Below are 23,590 nucleotides of genomic sequence, written 5' to 3'. Positions count from 1 at the left end.
AAAAAAAAAAAAATCATGTACAAAGGAGGATCAAAATCTGTGGACAAATTTGTGGTGTATGCCTAAAGCTTACTGTCCATAAAGCAGTGAAGTTGGACATCATTAAACTAACCCTTCCAGAATCATCAGTTTGAAATGCCATTGAATTTGTACACAGACAAGTTATCTTTGGCATCGAAAGAGCTGATACAGATGTGACACTTCTGGTTCCAACTCTCCACGCAGGCAGGAGATACTCTTTTCAGAGTGGCTGAATTTTTTGTTGGACTTCTTATTTAGAAAGAGGCCGTTTGTGGAGAAGGGCTTTGATACAGCAGGTCATGTTATGTAGTCGTGAGGAGAGTAGTTTATACCTGAAATTACTACAAGTTGACAAGACAAGGAAAAATCATGAGAATGAAACCAAAAGCTGTTTATGTATTTGGAGCATTGTCAGGGAAAGCAATACTTCTGAAGGCTTCTAGGGAATTGTACCAAGTATCACCCAATTTTGCCTGCTTGAAATATATTTGGATCTGTAAAGGGCAATGGGTTGTGTTCTTGATGCTGATGTCGTATCCATGTTATATGCCTGAAACGATGGACTTTTCACAAGAAATGTAAACCGCAAATCATTACGTAAAATCGATTTCTTTATATTTCTTTTCCCCCTTCTCTTGTGTAATTTACAGAGATGAATCGTGATGTAGATTACGGAAGAAATGTTCAAGTCGTATTTCATGTCATGCAGCTCTGGAATTGATGTTCATGTCTTATATAAGATGCAATGTGTAAAGTAGTTGGTTTATTATTATTGTTAATTAATTATTATTATTATTTTTTTTTTTTTTCGTGCTGGCTCTGCACAGATAGGACGCACCTGTCGCATTGTGTAATGCAGAACTGCTCAAATACTTGCCAGGTCTAGTTTGTCGTTATGTAACATACTTTGTGAAATTGTATCTGTCTTTTGTTTGTTTTTTCTTCTTTTTTTTTTGTCAGTGCGTCCGAATGATGTCGCGCCTTTGACATAAATGTGTATGGATTCACTGTTGTGTGTCAATTTTGACTACATCACATACATGCTTGATGTTGTACATTCCACTAAGAAAATGTAGTAGTGTAGATTACTGAATCAATTGTGTATTTATAGTGTAGCACAGTGTGACAGTGGTCATGTATGCCCCAAGATAAATTGTGAAAGCTCTCAGCATATAGGAGAGCCACTGGATGTTTCAAATGGGGATGGTTGGGGGGGGGGGGGGATGGGGTGATAATTAAAGGAGAAGAATTGATATATGCCTTGATGTGCCCTTGTACAGAATTATATGGACAAGCAAAAAACTACTTGTAATCTATTCTTACCAAATGGCAGCAACAGTTTTATTTAGGAAGCAACCAAATCAAACAAAACAAAACAAAAATGAACCAAAAAAAAAAAATGGTCAACATGAGAGTGCAATGTTCTATTGCTGCATAGTGTTACACTTGTAGAATTGACACTAGAAAATTTGCTGCGGTGTTTATATCAAAACCGACGTTCCAGGGTTCATGTCATCAAGTGGTTAGTTTACAGACTCTATGATGTCTAATTTTCATTCCTCTTTCCAGAGGGTATTGTTATTATTCCTCTCTTCGTCATATGTGGTTTTTTTGTCCTTGGAAATTATCTATCAGAGCAGGCACGCTCTGAAAATGTTTCGAGCAGTTAGTGTGTGCAAGTGTGTGTATCCTGAGTGACGGGGACACCGAAATAATGTTGACAAAGACACTAGTATTGTCTTCCAATTTTGCATTTGAATTCTTATTTCTTTCCCCTTTTAAAAACAAATGATGATAATGTATTGATTGGTTGCACATTGTGTGGCACAGATTAAAAAATGTAGAATCAATGTTGATATTTGTTGTCGGAGCACAAAAGGAGCGAAGCCCTTTTTTCCGTTTTCCAGCTTTGCTTTGCCCAGTTCGTGTTTTTGTAGCTTCCACATTAATGTTACAAATGGACGTCTGTGATCAGATCAGAGCACTCACCTTCACATGTGTCTTGCATCTGTTTTATCTGCAAAACATTGTGCAGGTGGCATGTAAATGCGGTTTTTTAAGCATGTCTGTAGATTAAACCATAGACATTGAGCACAGAAGACAAACGGAATTTAAGAATTCATTGGAATACACATACTCTAATAACCGCACTTTCATTCATGGTATCAGCAACTCAATGAGCATACTTCTTCCGTCTGATTTCACACTATTGTATTTATACATGCACACTTGATATGGAAGCACCGCTTACTCTCATATTGATGTAATAGAATGGAGCTAATCGATCACACTTTAGTTTTTGTGCATTGTTTAGTGGAATACACATGTATTGATGAAGGCGTTGGTCCAATGAACTTGAGCTGAGAAACAGTTTCGGAAGGGGTGGGGTCGAGACAAATGCATTCCTTTGTTATACCTACTCTTTTGGCACAGCAATTTCAAACAGGGAGCTAATTTGGATGCATTACTTCATAGGAAGTGATGCAAGCAGTATCTCTTTGAATCTTTTTGCCTTTGATCACCAATAATATATTCAGTCGAGTAGTGGTAGCGCGGGAGATTCTGAAAGTCTTAAATGCTCCCCGTGATCAGTGGAGGAAAGCTGGTCAATATTCATATTTCTATCCAATGCTGAAAGGTTGCATCTGTGACCCAATGCAGGCAGCTATGTACAGATGCATATAATATACAATGGACAGACATTTTTATTCGACGATAAAAAGTATATGACAGATCGGAGTCTATTGCAACAACTAAATTGAATGTAATGTATTCTCTCCTTATGGGGGGCTGTTGTTATTTGTCAGTTCATGTATGTCATTCTGAGAGCAGCGAGTACATTTTGAGCAGTGTTTAAAAAGTTTCAGAAACAAATGAATAAAGAATGCTGGCACAATCTAGATATGATTTATCATTGGTGCAGTATTTAGCTGAAGCAATGATACCAAGATGTCTGGGCATGAAGTGAAAAGTGCTTGCACAACCCTCCATGCCCAAATTCAGCAATATATCACAAGTTTTGTAAAGTATTTTGCTGACCACAAAACTGAACTGTCTTGCAAAAGAATATGTACTGCCAAAGCATGGCCTACAAGGCTTTATCCCCATAGAAGGAGGGGAAAATAAGATTTGATGTCTTGAGATTTTTAGAGCAACCGCGAAGCCAGACCGATTTGAAGCTGGTAGTACTACGCGAAGCAGTTTGAATTTATACCTGGCTTTAAATTCAGCCACTCGCTTATGGAAGCCAATCTGTTTATACTCTGAAATTTGGCGTGAAAGGTGGCGTGAGACAATTGGAGTAGCATTTGCCATTTCTCAATTGAGACTGCCTTCAGGTTTGGTAAATAGACATCAGCAAGTGAAAGTATTTGCTGTATTTCTCCTAGTCTGCTCTCAGTGTGTGAGAGATCATGAACTTGTGCAAGATATGACGGCCTGAGCTGTCAAGTACTGTTGTAAATGTGTATATTAATGTCGGCGAATTGAATGTTGCACTCGTGTCATGGCCACTTGATAAGTTATCGTATACAGTAAGCCTCAAGGAACAATGGGCCTCGTGACAATGCCTTGCAAAAGATGGCCGCTGCTTTTACATTGCAGCAGAACAAATCTGCTCGAGAGGCTTTGTTTTGGAAATTATCACTGTCAAATAAAAAGCAAAGAAATTAAAATCACTACTCCATCCGCTTCAAAATACCAAGGAGTATGCAAACTCTGTACGTAGCAAGTGGCAATGCCTAGGGCCTTCCACATACATTAGATAATATCTGAAAAAAAACCCCACACAAATCAATATTATTATGAAATCATGATCATTTGCAGAATACAACATGATCAGTGATGATGTGTTAACGTGTGCCAAGGGGACGTTTGACTGGGACAATGCCCGTTGACAACCAGCTCCCCAAGACTGTGGATTTACATGTTGTGGTGAATAGAGCAAAGGGGGAGTTCCTTTGACATGGTCAGGAATAAAGCGACGGGGAAAAAAAAGTCTAATACGCCTCACGCTTTTCACCCTGGAATTGTGCTCTGACCAGTTGAGACTAATACAGGCATCATTTCTGAATTGAAACGATTGAATTTTGCGCCCGAGATTACAAAAACAGGCAGAATTCATGTTTTCTTGTACGTAAGGTAAATGTCATTGCAGTGGAGAAAGAAGAACAACAGAAAACAGAGTATTTACAAAGAGAGTTTTAGTGTCTGTGATCTGTTTTGTTTTGGTTTTTTTTTCCCCAGTTTAAGTGAAGTGTTGGACAGTGATGGTGACAGGAAGTCGTAGAGGATAAGTGATTTGGCAGACACCTTGACCGGTCAGATTAGCACCTTCTGCCTCTTATTATTGGTCTTTTTGTTCCCTTGTAAGCTTAGCCTTCAATACTTCGGGATCCTTCAATAACTGCTCACATGAGGCCAAAGTTGTTGGACTTGTGCAAGGAATTCTTGTGATGTGAAGGTCTGTTTCCGGAAGCATTACACTTTTGTTTGGAGAAACTTCATTGTAATAGATACAACAGTGTGGGTGATCCAGAAGAGGCCAGTCAGTAAATTAGTCCGACGTGTCCTCTCCAATGTACTTTCTTTATCTTCAGATGAAAAAGATTGTTGCTCATTTTGTAGGTTCTTCATATTGGCTTTCTTCTAAAATGAATTATGAAGGCAGCATTTGCAAGTGGTAGTAATGTATAGCTCTTGATATAACTAAGTCAGGAATGTTACAGTTGAACAAACAACCAACCAAACAAACAAACAAAACCAATTCTACATCATTACGTTAAACTCTTTTTGTCTTCCAGTTAAGTAAAGAAAAAAAAAGCTAAAACAAAATGAAAAAAAAATCTGCCATTATAAAAAGCCTTGCAAAATGTCATAGGCTGTATTAATGTGTGTTTGTTTTTTTTTCTTAAATAACTGTAAACTCATTCTTATATAGATATTAAAGTGAAACCATTTTTTTCTTTGGTAAGAATTATTTCTAAGCTACCGTGAAATGCCTGTAACAAGAAGGGGGAAAACAACAATGGAAGAAAGAGAAATTATTCCCAGACTGTGGGCATGGACTTCGCCCATGCTAGTGCCTTTGGTGGATCATGAGTTGCTGAGTGTTAGCATCCGCAGAGCCTTGTGTACATCACAGGTCTTGTTTTTTAATTACACATAATCTTGTGGATGCTTCAAATTCCTGGACTATCTCATAGGGGAGAACCAAAAATACCTTGTAAGGAATTGTGAAGTATTAAGGAAGTAAGGAAATACGAAATGAATTCCCCTGCAGATGTATGTGGCACAACCCAAATGTTTTATTGCAACTTGGCGATGGTGAAAGTGAAACTTGGAATATTTCTCTCCCGCAAACGTGTCTAATGATGTTGGTTACAGCTTTTGTAGTGGAAGCAGCCCACCATTGAGTAGTGTGATGTAGTGACAAATATAGGAGAAAATGATTTATGAGTTATCAGAGTACAGCCTTTCTGTTTTGGGGCAACAAGAATAAGACTTGGAGTGTATGAAATGAAAAAAAAAAACAACAACTTTAGTCCAAAGCTGTGCCATTACAAAAATGTATTATAGCCCTGTATATTATGCAGATGGTCGCATAGAGTGTGACAGACAAGAAACAAATATATTTATATTTTCTTTGTGTGGAAGTGACTGTATTCTGTGTAGAAAATGCATCGGAAGCTGTCCATCTCTATGTGTTGCTCTCGACTGTAAAGTGTATATATGCATAAAGATATGTTGTGTTTTTTTGTTTTTGTTTATAATTTTGTGAGTTTTACGTACCAAAATTCACTCGTATCATGTGCAACTCTTTGTAAACAGGGATTTTGAGTTTGTAATAAAATACTTGTAACCACATCTACGTAATATAAATCATGCGTTCCGACTTCTCATGATTTGTTTGGACTACTGTTTGAAGTGACAAACTTGAGACACGTACACTCACACCAAATTTACATCTCTTGCACACCTCCCCGAGATCACTAATGACACAGACACAAACTTTATGCAACTCATATGAAGGAGATTCATGTAAAGTTTAAATGTACACATGCATTTATTTTACTGACAGGGTTTACTCTCGTAGAATTTAAAGGGGAACATTCGACAAAAGTCGCCAGAAGGAAATGGCGTACTGCCGATTCATCTACTCTGCTTGACATATAAAAGGAAACAAAAGCTGGACATGGTATTTACCATCATGTATCACAACACACTCCTCCACAGTGGAAAGCTGTCTTCTAAGCACAGACAAGGTGCCATACAAGATGGCTATAGAAACTAAGATGCATGGGTTGTGTTGTATCAATGACTATTGAGAGATAGTGTGAGCGAGCTTTCAAGGTTTTATTGGTCTAAAGGACTTTAAACCAGCCTGTATTGTTATCCAGTGGTATAATAATCATTTCGTAATTCCTGTACATTGTATTTTTTCTGGTTACAAATTGCACCGTGATTTGGAATATCTACATGACTATTATTTGCATGTGGCTTTTCATAATGACATAAATATTCATAATTATACTTACATGGCCATTTTATGAGTTAATTTCACAGCCCCAAGATTACAAATAGAATGTTGATAAACATAACACCTTAACCTGTTGAGGATGAGTCCCGAGTATACTTGGGCAAGTGTCTATGGGAAGTGATGTTGTAGCAAGATCAAACCATCCTCAACTGGTTTAAAAGACTCGAGTACAAGATACTGCATGTAACTTGCGCAAATATGTGTTTACTACATTGGTCACTTTTCCCTAAAATAAAATTATTCACCATAGATGATGCAGAGCATCAAACTCATCACAGAAAACAAAGGGATAGCATACAATTTACCTTGGTTCCAAATTAGGATGGTAGATATCATTGTCAGTTGAACACCTAGAGAAACATTCTTAAAGAAAAAGAAACCTCTATTGTGCAGTCCTTCCATGCATACTAAGCAGTTATACTGTATGATTATGCAGTCTCGTCAAACTGATAAACAACAACCCTGGCCCAGTTACCACAATGACTTAACAAGGACCAAACAATTATGACAATTACCTCATAATATTAGGTTTCTCACAACACGAGGTTAAAAGAACAACAACAAAGAAATGTGAAGAGTTAAGGACCGGCAAAATCACTTTGCTGTAAGAGGATTTTGATAGGCCCAGCCTCTTGATAAAGAGGTCCCACTGTACAACGTTCAAATTCCCACGTATGCATGGTAAAATTTGGCATAAAACTGGCAACTTTCCATCACAGCTTGAACAAAAAGAGGAAGTAACCACACACTCAACTCCTTGATTACCAGGAACAACCTCCATGTATTTAATAGCACTGGTATTAAAGACTGCAGCTTCCAGAGGGTTCAGTGCAGCAGTCATACTTCGTCTGTGAGCCTTCACCACACACCACCTCTAGGTGACGCTATTTCAGTTTTGCTGTCACACACTGGGGGTATGTTGCATCACATTGTGTGACAGCACAAAGGCCATGGCGTAACAAACTCAGCATCTGGTCACATTCGCCAAATAATCCTCACTGATTATTCTATGCTGACCCATCAGCACTGATATAAGGTGACTGAGATGGACTGTGATCAAGAGCAATAATTACCATTTGTTACATTCATTTCCCACTTGACTTGATTTGGCTTGGACGTTACCAAGTGCCATGTATGGTACTGCAAGAAGAAAACTACTGTATACGCCATATATTTCACGAGTCTAAATTTTCGCGAATTGGGACTTCCCGACAATTCTGCGAGTGGTTACATTCGCGATCATGGAGTCCTGTACTGCACAGATGCGTACATCACATTCATATTGGAATTAGAGTCAATATTTTCGCGTGTTTTAAATTTCGCGAATAGCAGCTGACTCGCAAAATTCGTGAAAATAAAAACCTCGTGTAATATTCGGCGTATACAGTATCACATGGATAGGTTGATATAATCTAAACACTTGTACATGAATAACAATACCTGGCTGATCATTACGAAAGAGAAATTCACCATTTAGAGATTTAAAAAATGTAAGCATCTGCCAGATATTTATGAATGAGCAATAGAAAATGGACACTTCCCTCTTCCATTCCAAAAATTCCCAAGCAGGAAGCTGGTAAGAAAAGATCTAGTCATGTGTAATTATCTCAAACAGCTAAAAATGGACTATCCTGAACTCTGAATATGTCATCAGCCTATTCTGAGAGAGAGTGGTAAACAGATTTTTCATGCAATTAGTGAAGATACGATTCCATTTCCCCCTCTGCTTTGCCAAGACTTTCTTACAAAATAAACAATTTAAATCCAAATACCGTCAACCTTGCCTAAGTCAACCTCGCACAAGACGAATAATCGCCTAAATCAATGGTCTTTTCAAGTCCTCTTCTCCTTATATTCTATTGATTTTAATTCCTCATTAGTCAAATTTTCTCAAATTCGAAGCTATTTCTTCAGTCCAAATAGATTTGACTTAGGCAAGGTTGCCTCTATTCTACCGCGTGACATTTTCCACTAGCGCATACTGCTCCCAGCAAGCACTGTTTTCATCCATGTACCAAATAAATACAAAATCAGCTAAAAAAAACAACACACAAAACAAAACAAAAACAGTGATGTCAGATCTGAGCCCTGTCCTTGAGAAACAGAATATCAGCAGAAGTTCTAGCCATCCTAAGTGGCTGAGAGGCAGTTTCTCAAGTAGACATGCAGATGTCCAATCACACAAGGAAGGCACATCACATCATATTGCAAAGACGCCAGGAGAGAACACGCTAGCATCCAAGAGAAGCACGGCTCCAGCACAGAGCCCAAATTCTTGTATGAGACACTATCTTCCTCTCCCTTGGATCACGTGAGTCTATCACTATAACGACATCCTTTGCTAAGACTCGGTGGCAAGATGGTAGATGGGATGTGGGGCATCATATTCGCTCCGACAGCCAGATGGCAGCCTTGCATCCGCCTTTGATGACTGCATCCAAGACAGGGTACATGGGTGCCTGGTTGGTAGAGAAGGACACATGGACATTTGAGGACAGAGCAATGGATGGGTCACACCTTTCATTACCAGTCCATGAGCACATACATAACACACACATCTGTCGGTCGACATCTCTCATATTTATTACTCTGCATCAATTCTACAGAAATCTCAAGAGGTAATACCCTCTCCACAAACAAACACACAGAATACTTACTAGTCAACTCCTGAAACTGGGTACATCAAATCTTTGTGCATAAAGTGAAGCCCTCCCCATTGAGGCATATCCCAAGTTCACGGTAAGGCTTGCCTGACCATGCAACAAGAATGCTTTTTTTTTTTTTTTAAAATCCATATACCAAGCTTCATTGTAGGAATACAAATGAAAAAAAAAAAAATAAATGACTTGAACAGCTTGTGACTGAGCATTCGGAACACAACCATCCATATATGGATTATAAAACTGGTTCATTCATTTTCTTAAGTTGGTGGCCCGGGTGTTTGGTTTTTGTTCTTGTGTGTGTGTGTGTGTTGTTGTTGTTGTTGTTGTTTTTTTTTTTTGAAGGCGTCGTATAGTTTTGGTTGAGACCTAACTTCAGGTTTCTAACATTTTTTTGTGAGATAATGGAAAACCTCTTATAAAATGTGAAAGAGAATGTAATTCCAAGAGGAATTAAAAGTTTATTTGATGAAAACTGGTTTTGAAATGGCATAGAGATCCTAATATTATAAGGTGGGACCCATCTTTTATCATGATTGCTTTGTTTCACTTTGTTTTTGGATGTCTCAGCCATTTGAAAACCGATTTCATCTAATAAACTTTGAATTCCCCTCAGAATGGTATGCTCTGTACTATTTCATAAGTGATCTCTTTGTATCTCGCAAACAGTTTAAAGCCAAATCCTCATCTCCACCAATACTATACCATCCCTTCAACAGGATGACCTCTTATGTGGTGGATGACCTCTCATGTGGTAGATGTGCCACAAAACTCACTCTGCACTGCAGTAAAATGTGTACTGCATTTGCTTAGGATATTCAACCCACACCATCAGGAAGATGGCTTTACTCACAGAAAATACAAAAGGAGAGAGAGAGAAAAAAAAAAGAAGCTTTCATTTCTCAGTGAAATTCAACACAATATTCAGATACCAAATGTAATCTCAATGTCACACTATGTGTGATCTACGAGGGGTTTTGAAAGATGATCACTCCTTTTACCACTCTTAGCATCATCATTATGCTGTAATTCATGTAGGTTCATCACTTCATCTTTTAGCATTTCATTTACAAATTCTCAATAAACAAGAGACCCGCGGGTCTAGCGCTCACCTGAGTATAGCAAGTTCACCTTTCACGCAGTCACTAATCTAAATTATTCACAGCTCTACTAAAATTTGACCAGGCATTCTCAAGTAGAAGATGAAAATGTACAATAAGGGCCCAAATTTTTTAAGATTCCTTAATTTGGGGGGATTGGGGGCCCCCTGGGGCCCTCTGGGTGGGGCATGGTGCCCATTTTGATAAATTGAGATCCTGACCCCCTAGGGATGCTACCTGCCAAGTTTGACGAAAATCCATCATGAGGTTTTCAGGAAGAAGATGAAAATGTACAATTCAGGCCCCCATTTGGACCTTCCCACCCCCCCCCCCCCCCTGCCCCCAAGAGGGGCACCCCTGGATTTGCTATGAACAAACTTGAAACTACAGTCATTAATGTACTCACTCATAGTATTATCTTAGCTCTATAACTTCTGATTCTAGAGAAGATTTTTAAAGATTCCTTCATTTTGGGGGGTTTGGCCCCCTGGGGCCCCTGGGTGGGGCATGGTGCCCATTTTAACAAATTGAGATCCTAACCCCCTAGGGATGCTACCTGCCAGGTTTGGTGAAAATTGGTCATGGGGTTCTCAAGAAGAAGATGAAAATGTATAATTTAGGCCCCATTAGGACCCCTCCCCACCCCCCTCCCCTGGGTCCCAAGGGGGGCACCCCTGATTCTGCCATGAACAAACTTGAAATTACAGTCATCAATGTACTAACTCATAGTATTAACTTAGCTCTATCACTTCTGGTTCTAGAGAAGAAGATTTTTACAGATTCCTCAATTTTGGGGGGTTTGGGCCCCCTGGGGACCCTGGGTGGGGCATGGTGCCCATTTTAACAAATTGAGATCCTAACCCCCTAGGGATGCTACCTGCCAAGTTTGGTGAAAATTGGTCATGGGGTTCTCAAGAAGAAGATGAAAATGTGTAATTTAGGCCCCATTAGGACCCCTCCCCACCCCCCTCCCCTGGGTCCCAAGGGGGGCACCCCTGATTCTGCCATGAACAAACTTGAAACTACAGTCATCAATGTACTAACTCATAGTATTAACTTAGCTCTATCACTTCTGGTTCTAGAGAAGAAGATTTTTACAGAGTCCTTAATTTTTGGGGGTTTGGGCCCCCCTGGGGGTCCCCCTGGGTGGGGCATGGTGCCCATTTTAAGAAATTGAGTTCCTAACCCCCTAGGGATGCTTATGGAAAGTTTGATGAAAATCGGTCTTGGGGTTTTCAAGAAGAAGATGAAAATGTAAAAAGTTTACGCACGACGGACGACGGACGACGCACGACGCACGACGGACGCTGGACAAAGGGCGATCGCAATAGCTCACTTGAGCCTTTGGCTCAGGTGAGCTAAAAACTCAATTAAACAAATGATGTACAGTTAAACAAATGATGTACAGCAAATGTGTGCAACTCAACAGACTATCTTCTCAAGTTGTGTGAGATTATTCTTGTTCAGTTAAGAACTTACAACAGAAAGTTCCTAAAAACATCTTTCAGTTTTACCTTCTTGGCATCATGCTCCAATCCTGTGTTGAGATGTTCCAGTTCATCGTCCCTGAATTCCTTGATGATTTCCAGGAGCTCTTTGTGGACCTCTGGGTCATCATCAATCAGTGCTCGTATCTGACTGTTGGCAAACACAGAAGGAAGGACGGCAGAACACATCAATCAGACTACATTTTGTTTATATTGACTGCAGAAGTGAACACTGCAGTTACACACACTTGGGATAAAGCAGCTTTGAACAAAAAGGTGACAGTATATAAAATATTGACTGATGGCAGAGGGGAATAATCACAAAATGTTTCAAGCGAGGAATCTGAAGTGCTATTGAGGGGTCTGTAAAATTTCAAGGAATGTTTATTCACAGTGATAACATTGCAAATTATTGCACTATCAATCTTTTTCTTGTTGTCTCTCTGTACGCAACACAGTATAAAAACTATTTTCTCCCTTGAAGTTTCATTTCAGCAAATTCAGAAAAACAAAATGCTCTGCGTTATTCAGAACTGCACCATACTGGTGGGGTTCTCAAATCATATCAAAATCACTCTGAGAAACTTTTTCTACTTGACCTCTGTATGCTTGTAATCGTGTTCTTTACATGGGTAGAATATATTTCACTGGAGATATTTCTTGCCACATCAAGGACAAATCTCCCTTCTGACCATCTCACTGGGAGAACACACTTTCAAATTCATTGAACACGCCGTTACTTTCAGATGGAAAACTTGCAAATGAGGCTGTCATCCTGACAATTTTGGGCTGCTATCCCTTTTGTCATTAACGCCAAAATGAGGTTGCATTCATGCGAATCTCTTACTCGTTGTAATGTTCACCGATGGACTCTTCCACTGCTACCGTGCACGCCATGGCGGCCTCCTTTCCCATCAAGGCTGTGCCTGCCCCTGGACAACGGACGCAAAAAAAAAAACATTCCATCAAAACTTTTGATCACATTCTTTACTAGAGAAGAGAAAAAAAAAAATCAACAGAAATCTTGCCACGCTTTTGCTCGCACTAACTGATACGATATGTGTTTGCTACAATTGTAGTCTCAATCTTAGAGCAAGTTCTTAAATAAAGCAAGTATTCTGAGGGACACCGACTGAACACTCTTCAACTCCTGACTTCCACTGTACCTCAAGGGTCTTCAGTTCCCCCTTTTCTCTTTTTTCTTTCTTTTTTGGTGACATTTGCCTTTCAACAACATTTGTAGCAAATTAGGATAGCTGAGATGAGAAACTTCTACAGAGCATGATAGCTGCCTGAAGAAATGAGGAGTAAATAAGAATAAATTCCTCTTTTTTCCCCTCTTTCTCTATCATTTTTGTCTGTCTGTCTGTCCATCTCTCCCTATGTAAATACTTTTCTTTTATTACTTTTCTTTCTTATTCTGACTTAACAACTGAAATCATTCATTGCCCCCTGGACAATGGACACAAAAAACAATACTTTCCTTTTATTACTTTTCTTTCTTATTCTGACTTAACAACTGAAATCATTTGTTCAAATTCATGAAATTCTTCCATCGATATGATTTCATTGCAACTGATTGACAACTGATTGCAGCGGATTGTCAATCAGCTGCAATGAAATCATTTATCCACATCAGAATATCTCTTACCTAGAACAAACCCTGCCACATTCCAGATGGGCAGCAATGCAGTGGGTCGGACTCGGTGCTGAGGAATCAACCTCTCAAATGTCTCCTTGTGATGTTTTTCCTGATCCCACATTTCCTGTTTGTGAAAGTGGGAAAGCGAGCGAGAGAGAGAGGCATTCTAACAATGAAACAATAAGCCACATTGATGAGAAATGATGTAGGAATATGTGAATGGATGGTATGATTTATCTAAGAAAAAAAAAAGGGGAAATATGACAAAGCACTAAGACAAGGAAAGGACATTCAAGAAATTAACGTAGGTGATTAGCCCAAGTATCTTGGGAAAGGTACATGTATTTGCAAAAGATATACTGTATGTGGAAATTGGGAAGCAATTCAGTTCATATTATACATAAATATACTTTCATTTCATCATCATAATAATAGGGCACTCAATCTTACTTTTGGACATATAAAACAAGGATCTTATCATTCACACAAAATAGAAATAAGGAAAAACATCTTCCTGGCATGAAACCCAGAAGTACTTATGTATTGGAAATAATGCCTATTATATTTTGAAACTAAATAAAATCGAAAAAGTTCAGCTGGAAGTGGGAAAAGTGGGGAAGTGTTTTTACAGAAGAAATACCCATAGAACTAATATGACCCATGTTTGAAAATCACATAATTCCTTAATAGCTAAATGGAGCTATCACTCTTTCAAAGGGAAAGTTATCTTCCAAGAAGGAATTCTTCTGTCTACCTGGATAAGGGGTCCCACTGAGGTGTTCTTCAGGACCGCCATCTGGCCGGCATAGATTCTGTCAGCTCCCAATTCACCAGCGTGATCGACACGGATGATGCGGTCGATCATCTGCTTCCTGCTCAGGCCCGTCATGGAACTTGCGGCCCTCTCTCCCACTCGATGCAGGACTAGCTGATTCTTGGCCAGAAGCATGCACTGCCTGAAGGCCGCACAACGCAGCTGGGGAACGGTCAGCATCTTGCTTTCTGTACTTTCTACTGGTAACGTGTTTTTTAACAAATGAGCAAACAAACAAAAATGTAATTCAGGATGTGAGATATGAGATATATGTGGTATAATAAGGGGTGAAAACACAGCTGTAGTCATCTACAATTGTAGTTCATTTACAAACATGGATGGGGGCCATGGATCCAACTTTATGAAGAGCGTCTATTGCATCATTCCATCAAAGAAGTCTGTAATACTACCTGAAAGTTCGGGGGGGGGGGGGGGGTGGGGGATCTCTGGTACTGAGATGAGACTGAATTTTATCTATAAGTCTATCATCACCAGTGCAGCTGCAGTATACTATAAATACAGATGAACTTTACGACAATCCTCAGCTCTGCAACAATGCAAGTGATAATGCAATTGTCCGTCATGTCTGCCTGCTTGAAGAGATACAAAAAGTAAATTTATGTTAAATCACAGCCACTGCATGTATAAATTCAGATCTAGATCTAGTAAATTTAAATTCATACATAGATCTAGACCCTGGATAGGGCTGGGTCCCCCCCCCCCCCCCCGGCCCCGGTTTTTAATAGCTGTTGTAATCACGGTAACTAATAACGTAATCATTGCTGCCTAAAAACACTTCACAAAGCATTCTTTTAGTGGTCTACTCCCCCCTCCCGCCTTTTTTTTTTTTTTTTTTTTTTGCGGCACCTGTTCGAACACGACAACAGATCAAGTATTACTGTACGTGTAAATTTAGATCTAGTATCACAGTGGGTGGGAGGATTGTGTTCATGTGGTGCGAAGTCATAGTACCCAACCAAGTCACTGACATTAATTGCAACATATGGGGCTATTACTAGTGCAACTGGGGGGTGCAAAACTGCACAGAAAGTATTTCGTTTGTCACGCTCACGCTCGTCACAGTCGAAGAATTAAAAAAAAAGAAAAAACATTGTGGGCACTCTAGGTCTCTACAACTAGATGAAATAACGAAATGTTAATAACTGCAATTTAACACTTACTTCTCTCGATGCTATGTATTTGTACGATGGCTCTTCACGTCTCAGTCCCAGCCAGCGATCTCATTACATCAGCTCGATTCAGCACGTAGGTCTACCCACCGTCGCGTACTGTGTATTTTCGTAACAGTGTTGTACAACACATGTGCATACATTACGCAACACGATGGTCTGAGCTGAGCAAACTGAATTTTCATCGATGAAAAACATTCTGGATTGCCAATTTGAATCAAGTTGGCTAATCAGTACGGTTTACAATGTACAATTTACCAGTGCGCTCTCGGCCCCGAAAGGTCATCTGGGACATCCTGTCCTATCCCATCCACGGGAAACTAGTACATGTATCTCTTTTGAGGGGGAAAGGGGAGGGGCTGCAAAATGTTCTTGTAATCGGAGAAATCCCAAATTACCGGTACAGCTGTAGGCCCATACCATTAAAAGTGAATCAATGGAAACATAAATTCAGTTATGAATTTATGAAATGAAATGGAAGCAATATTTTAATTTTGTTACGAGAGATATAGGAGGAGAATTTATATTTTTGTGTGATTATTTACCAGCGCTGTTGAAAGTGAGAGCTCCATTATTTTATAGGGATTTATTAGAAGTGTGGGTACAAACGAAACAAATGAGAAGTAATGTTAGTAGTAGTTTGTATAGTGGTAATGTTATAATATTTAATAATAAATATATACAATTGAATAGAAGTTGTATATATGATGAAAGTTTGTATAAAAATGGAGTTTATAGATTAAAACATATTTTAGGAAATAATGGGGAATTGAAATGTGATAGATATTTTAGAGATTTAGGTTTAGGAGTTAAAGATATTTTTTTGTTAAGATGTATTTATGAAAATATACCGATGGGTTGGAGGAGAAATATGAAAGAAAAAGAAAAAGATATTTTGGAAACTGATTATATTATAGGAGGGAAAACAATCGCCATTAGCAATTTGAGATCAAAACAAATGTATTTGCAATTTCTTAAGGAAAAAGAAAGTGCAGTATTGATTTTTGATAGAATTAATCAAAATTATGGGTTTTCTGTCAAGGAGATACAAAATATATTTTTAAGGCCAAGACAATGTACATTAAATAGCCGATTAAGAGAGTTTCAGTTTAAACTGATGCATGGTACTGTTTATGCAAATCACCATCTTTTCAGGTTTGGTTTTACTGCAAGTAATTTATGCTCTTTTTGTGAAAAAGAAGAAGAAACATACAAACACTTATTTTATATTTGTGAGCATGTGAAATTACTCTGGGAATCATGTGAAGAAATGATAGAGAATGTTGAATTTAAAGATTGTACTTGGGAAGAAATTTTGTTTGGGTGGAAGGAGGATAATAGGGGAAAACATCAGTTGTTAAATCACATTTTAATTTTGGTTAAATATTTGATTTTTAAAAGTAGAGAATATGGAAAGCCGCCTACATATCGTGAAATAAAAAATAATATTTTAGAGGATAGATTTGAGGAAAAGAAATTAGCATCAATGAAGGGAACTTTAACCATTCATTTTAGTAAATGGGAATATTTGAAAATAAGTATGGAAGGACCCGGAGCCAGATGTCCACGGGGAAGGGGGGAAGGGAGGGGAAGGGTAGAGGGGAGAGGGAGGGGGGAGGGGGAGGGGGAGGGGGAGGGGGAGGGGGAGGGGGGTGATTAACGGGAATATCGATTCCATTTGGTTGTATATCGATTTTATTTGGGTGCATATTGATGTTTAAATATTTCTGAAGCACCGTTACGCTGAAAGTACAGCTCCATTTAATATAATTCTTTTTTTTTTTAATGAATGCGCTGTCATGTTAAAAGGACAGATTCATTTTATTTTAATGAAAGCAAGTAAGCAGTGTATGTTTTTTTTTTTCTCGGTGAATTGTATTTCCTTTGCTAATGCACTGTTCCTGCTGAAAGTACAGCTTGGTTTTGATTTCAGTATAATTGTGTTTTGTTAAATCGTGAATTCTGTAATACATATGATTCGATTTATCATGAAATTGTATTGAATATGGAATCAATAAAAGATTATGGAAAAAAAAAGTTATCTCACTCTTACATAAAACCCATTAGAAACGGAGATAAGTTTGTCGGCTTGTCAGAAATCCAGAGGGCCTCCAAGACGTGCGTTGTCCATTGTGTTACCACCCTAATACCAAAAAACAACAACAAACAAAAAAAAAAACACAAAAAACAATAATAATAGAAAAATATAACATAAAATAAAAAGAAATTATAGGGGAGAGTGGGGGGAGAAGTGGGCAAAAATTGTGAGTTGATGAATTTTCTAATATTTAGAATGGGATGATTGTTGCTCCTTCATATTCCTAAAAGTCTCATTTGTGTTATTGATTTAAAAAAGGCTTCTGAACGGGGTGAAGTGGGACAACAGTGTTATAGGCCTAACTATAGGCTAGAAAATATTACAAGCATATAATATATAATGTGTGTGTGTGTGTGTGTGTGTGTGTGTGTGTGCGTAGGCCCTAGGTGTGTGTTTGAATAAAGGGCCTATGCATAAAGAGTTTCCTTGCAAAACGTGATGGATGGTCAAAATACTGAATAAGAAAATCTTTTATATTTTTATAACTTTAAATACAGGGAGAAGTGGAACAGTGATGCTGTCCTAGTTCACCCAGCACCCCCCCCCAAAAAAAAAAAATCTAATGGCGGCCCATCACAATTAAGCTAATTTTTGCAAAATCTTTTATTGCAAATTATTGGAACTCATAAGGCCTACATGGCATGCTAAGTAAAGCCGTGTGATGAATTCAGAAAGCACTTCACACTGAATGCAAAGAAAAAAAAAAAAAACTACAGTAAAGTGTCTGAAAAAAATAAGTCAAAATTAAACTTTCCCGCAGAGTTTTTGCAGAGGTGCGGCAGTTACCATGTGCTTGTGCTGATGGCAAATGCTTAAAGGACAAGTTCACCTTCATAAACATAAGGATTGAGAGAATGTAGCAACACATCATTGAAAGTTTGAGGAAAATCAGACAATCCGTTCAAAAAGTATGAATTTTTGAATTTTTGTGCAATCACTGCTGGATGAGAAGACTACTGCAGCGTATGATGTCACATGAGTACAACAATATAAGGAAAATACAAAGAGAATTTCACAAAATTTCATCTTTTGAAAAAAGTACACATTTCCTTGACTTGTTAAATGTTATACTGAAGTTATGTTATGGGTAATATTATTCCCCCTGCCTTTAGGAAGAGGCAAGTCAAGTGCTCTTTTATTATGCGAAAAAAGTGAAAATATGTTGAATTTTCTTTACATTTTCTTTATACTGTTGTACACATATGACATCACAAGCTGTAGTAGTCTCCCCATCCAGCAGTTCCAACACAAAAATTTTGAAAATTCATAACTTTTGCATCGATTGTCTAACTTTCCTCAAACTTTCACTGATGTGTTCTACTATTATTGCTGCATTCTCTCAATCCTTATGTTTATGAAGGTGAACTTGTCCTTTAATAGGTGATAAGATATGAGAGGTGTCCCACTTCTCCCGCGTTCCAGTTCACCCCACTCTCCCCAGGGGTGGATTCAGGAATTCCGTAAAGGCGAGGGGCCTTTACAAATTTAAAGGGGGTGCACGGCCCCTCCCCCATTTTTTCTTTTTAATTCTTTTGTTTTAACCCCCCCCCCAAAAAAAAAAAACAAAAAAAAAACAAAAAAAAAAAAAAAACAATAAAATAAAATAGGGGGCGTGTGCCCGGTGCACCCCTTCTGGATCCACCACTGCTCCCTTACCAGGTACACCGTAATACAAAGTACATGTAGTTGTCTCGCACATAAACAGTAATCTCTTTTCTAAAATTACCACTTGTTTCTTTCATGTTCAACTAACGAAATGAATAGGCCCTAATGAATTACATCAATGGAGGAATGCAGCTGTGCTTATTTCTTTTGCAAACTATTATGGTCTTGAAGATGTAAATATTAGATTCATGAAAGACTGGATTAAGCTCCTCCTTCTTTTAGCCTTTCTATAGTTTTTTTTTTATATCAATTGAAATGGATTTTTTAAAAATCGAAAGGAGCCTACTTGTGGCCAAAAAAAAAAAAAAAAAAAAAAAGTGTCGAATTTGTCTACTTTAAATTGGCAATGACAACAGCGCGGTTGAGTCCGCTATGGCCAGATTCAATGGTAGATAATGTCAGATTTTTGCCCTGTCAATGAGAAGTAACTTAATTGGCGTCAATTTAGTCTGACTGTATAGTCTGTTTTTACTCTTTTTATGTATATGTTTGTTTATATTTTGTATTTTTACCATTGAATAAGTAACATAAACTGTAAAATATTTCTAAGAGTATCATAAACTAAACAAAGCCTAAGTATAGTTGGAATTATCATAGACGAATCGTCATAATCAGTTGAAAATGCATAGTATCAGGACAAATAGCGCCTGAAAATAGACATCTACTTCTTAGGCTTCGGGTTCGATCGACGCCAATTTTAGTCAGTTACGTGATACCACGCAGTCTGCAGTGTTCCGTAATGACTGCACTGCACTTGCACTGTGACTGCGTCCGTGTGGAACTCGTTTTAGTGTAGTCCCAGATGCAGGAAATGCGAGTGCTGTTGGACGGACATCAGTTCTGCTGTCGTGAAATAAGTACAAATGTATCTTTGTGCATAACTGGTCGCATCAAAGACATTGATCGGTCTGGATAGATCTATCTTCTCCAAGTACTGGTTATCATCATCTTTTTGGTGGGCAATTTAGATTTCGTCCGCCGTGAATTTCGCCGACTTCTCTTTCAATCAGAGTTCACGTTAAACTTTAAATTTATTTGCATCAAGCAAAGCGGAGGCCTGACAAATCCAAGGAAATGTCTTCGACAATTGTGCGTTGTAGAACGTGTCTGAGACTCCTCGATGTAAACCGTCTTACGATCAGTCAACACATGTAAGTATGGTCTACAACTCGGGGACAGGGTGGTAAAACTACTGGCTTAGTTATACTGTAATGTATAAAGAGCTTCAAGTGTAAATTAATAACATGTTATGCGATTATGCGTAGGCCTAGTGCTAAATAAAGCAATGCCAAACGTCGTCCGTAATCTGTAGTCTGGAGACATGTTAAGTTGTAGTCGTAGAGTTAGAGGGCTTAGATTAGATCTGGTAATTGTAACCTTCGATCACTAGAATCTATGTTTATAGTCACATAATGTTAAACATCATTGGTTAATGTTTCAGTATTTCCTATTGAGAGACCAACAGTTGGTCACAACTTCTGTAACAATGTCTAGTTTTAGTCAATTCTAGACTCTTTAATATTTCCAGAAAAAGACGTTGCTGAATGTTTATTTCAAGTAGAAGGTGTCCTTTTTGCTTTATACAAGTCCTGAGCATTTGCATATATATTTGAAAGGATTCTAGTGAATATTAAAGATACTGTACTTTATAGCTTGACAACTTTGATTCTGAACTAAGTAAGTAATTAAGTGTACTGGAGAGTCTGTTAAAAGACAACTTGGATATATACAAATTGTACTAATTCTGTTAATTTTCCTCTGTAATATATTTCTTTCTGCTCACTCTCAGGTCACCATGTCCTCAAAGACTTCTGGCATCACACTCACAGAGGGCAATGTACTCAAATGAACCCAAAGGTTCCAAGGTTGAGGATGTTAAGAAGGTGGAGGATAGTGGACAAGAAGATGAACCAGATGTACCTTTTAAGTTCTCAAGCAGCAAAGCAGCAACTTGGACCGCCGATGAGAGCTTTGGGGCCCAATACTCTCGTCCCTGGTGGAAGGTTGCGCCCCTCAGCATAAGCCTCTGCATCTTCATGGCCTGGGTCTTCTTAAGGTCGGAGAGCGATATAGACAGGGAGCTTGAAAAGACTCTGCATGACCGCCTTCCCGATCTGTTCCCACAAGCTGAGCAGGAGTCTCCGACCACTGCCACTCAGCAGTCTCAAGAAGGAGAAGAGAGTCCCAATGTCTCACCTTCATGATTCTCAGCGAAATATTTCTTTTTATTTATTGGAAGAATGGGATATGAACATTTCGTAGAGAGTTCTAAAATTTGTTTTATTGCCTCCCGGTATTTCCGTGCAGCTTTGAAGAGACTTAAATATACCAGGTATTTTGCATGATTAAGAATTACATTGCAGCAGTGAAACACAATTTAGTGGATCTCCTCAATGATGTCATCACAAGTTGCAGGGAAAATGTTTGAGATGTCATTATTGTAGGCAGTAAAGACTTCCAAGAGAAAATCAACGGTGGTATTTTTTTTTTTCCCAACAGTAATGTGGAGCCCAGTCAGGAATCTTCACAATGATCAGCAAGTGATATGTGAATGTAGAGTCCACCTTGCCAAAATCAACCTTCCACAGGTCAAAAAATTGGGGAAGAAGTCAAAGAAAACTTCTACCTGGAATGGTTGCAAGCATGTGCTACTTCTATTTTGTAAGTTGAAATTCAAATTTTTAAGTCTGAAGGTATAACTAGTCCCTTTGGATTTGACTTGGGGATTGTCATGACTGTACCAGAATTGACGAGTATGGCTTCTTACCCTCCAAAGTGCAGTAACCTCTGCCCTTTTATTTTTCTTTCTGAAAGGTGACATTTTTTTGAGGATAGCCATTTCAAAATTCAACCCAACTAGCCAATGTTATTTTTTTTTTGCTTTTTTTAATATGAAAGCAATAAGTATTCAACTTTCTTTTGTTCTTATTCAAATCTGACAGGTGTTTTCCATTTATCATGTTAAGCAAAAGTCTGTTATAAGCTGAAGTGTTATAAATGTATTGCCCCCATCTATTTCTTTAAACATGCACAAGAACTGAAGAGAGTGATTGACTATTTTTTTCTTATTTTAATGCAGTTTTGTCAAAATTTTCAAAATTGTGGTGCATGATGTGCTATTTGTGAACCCTGAATTTGTTGATTTCATGGCTGAGAGTGTAAATCTCCACCGATTGATCTTGAGCCATTTCAAGACATCCTTAAAGATTGATCTTGAGCCATAAATATTTCAAGACATCCTTATAGATCGTGATAAACCAGGTAGAGTTTGGGAATAGCTAGTGCACATTGCACAGTATTTCATAATATACTTGCGCATATTGCATTGTGTTTGTACACTGTATTACATACTTGTACTTACATGAAGTTTGAATTATGTAACAGCTGCTGTCATGTCAAGCTGTATGAAATTAAATGTCATGACAAATAACATTGGCTTTTGTTGGATATTAGTTTAAGATGAAATGATTGATGATTTACATTCACTGAACGTGTAAATGCCAGGTACTGCTTTTGTTTCAAGATGCAATTGTTTGCAACTTTAAAAAAAAAAACGGCATGTGCATGCATTAAAAAGGGCAATATATCAAATGTTAAGAGCATGAATTGAAAAAAAAAAAAATACATTACCTAGATTGCAATACAGAAATACAATACAGCAAAATAAGAATATAAAGTATGCTGCATGTGAGATTTATGACAGAAATGTGTCCTGGAGATATGAGATGCTTCTCTTGTTGTTGATTCAATTTAAAGACAAAGTAGAATTTAGTACATGTACATGTATTCAAAGGGATGATATAGTTTTGGTTGAGATGGGGCTTCAGGTTTCCAACTTTTTTGTGAGATGAGAGAAACATCTAATGTATAACATTCTTATGAATTAATATTATTAATATTACAATTCTAAGAGGAATTCAGAGTTTACTTGGTGAAAATTGGTTTTGGAATGGCTGAGATGTCCAGAAACAAAGAGGTTCTAATAAAAGGTGGGACCCACCTTTTATGAGGACCACTTTGTTGTCCCCGCCGAACGAGTTCGAGCAGGGGACTATGAAACGGGCTCCGTACGTGTGTGTGTCCGTGCGTCCGTGCGTCCGTGCGTCCGTCCGTGCGTCCGTCCGTGCGTCCGTGTGTGATCAAAATGTTCAATTTGCTACTTCACTGTCATTTATGAGCCAATTTTGATTCTGTTTGCTTTATATGATAGCACTACATGGGAGCTTTAAAACTTCTACACAGAATTTCAGTTGTGACCTTTGACCTTGACCTTTGACCTATATTGTACATTTTGCTACAAAATGCTACTCCTTCGCCATTTCTAACCCGATTTCGATTCTGTTTGCTTTATGTGATAGCACTAGGTGAGGGCTTC

General features: G+C 38.3%; 2 protein-coding genes across 3 annotated transcripts; one reads left to right on the top strand and one right to left on the bottom strand.

Moving 5' to 3' along the window:
* Positions 1 to 6,007: 6,007 nt before the first annotated feature.
* On the bottom strand, positions 6,008 to 15,477 carry LOC140231473 (5-demethoxyubiquinone hydroxylase, mitochondrial-like). The gene is made up of 6 exons (XM_072311603.1): positions 15,444 to 15,477; positions 14,203 to 14,462; positions 13,458 to 13,572; positions 12,654 to 12,738; positions 11,834 to 11,957; positions 6,008 to 9,018 (listed from the first exon to the last, which is right to left on the bottom strand). Exons 2-6 carry the CDS (start codon positions 14,440 to 14,442, stop codon positions 8,941 to 8,943), a joined length of 642 nt encoding a protein of 213 aa, XP_072167704.1. The 5' UTR covers positions 14,443 to 14,462; positions 15,444 to 15,477; the 3' UTR covers positions 6,008 to 8,940.
* Positions 15,478 to 19,974: 4,497 nt separating this feature from the next.
* Positions 19,975 to 22,645, top strand: LOC140231474 (uncharacterized). Of its 2 annotated transcripts, none has more exons than XM_072311605.1 (2): positions 19,975 to 20,366; positions 21,023 to 22,645. In XM_072311605.1, the coding sequence occupies exons 1-2, from the start codon at positions 20,290 to 20,292 to the stop codon at positions 21,417 to 21,419; spliced, it is 474 nt and encodes a 157-aa protein (XP_072167706.1). In that variant the 5' UTR covers positions 19,975 to 20,289; the 3' UTR covers positions 21,420 to 22,645. The 2 variants fall into 2 exon arrangements, with proteins under 2 accessions (XP_072167706.1, XP_072167705.1); XM_072311604.1 differs by having other exon boundaries at positions 21,005 to 22,645.
* Positions 22,646 to 23,590: the final 945 nt, after the last annotated feature.

Source organism: Diadema setosum, chromosome 8, assembly GCF_964275005.1.
Source record: "Diadema setosum chromosome 8, eeDiaSeto1, whole genome shotgun sequence".
Classification (NCBI taxonomy): Eukaryota; Metazoa; Echinodermata; class Echinoidea; order Diadematoida; family Diadematidae; genus Diadema; species Diadema setosum.
This window is presented reverse-complemented; position numbering and strand designations above follow the sequence as displayed.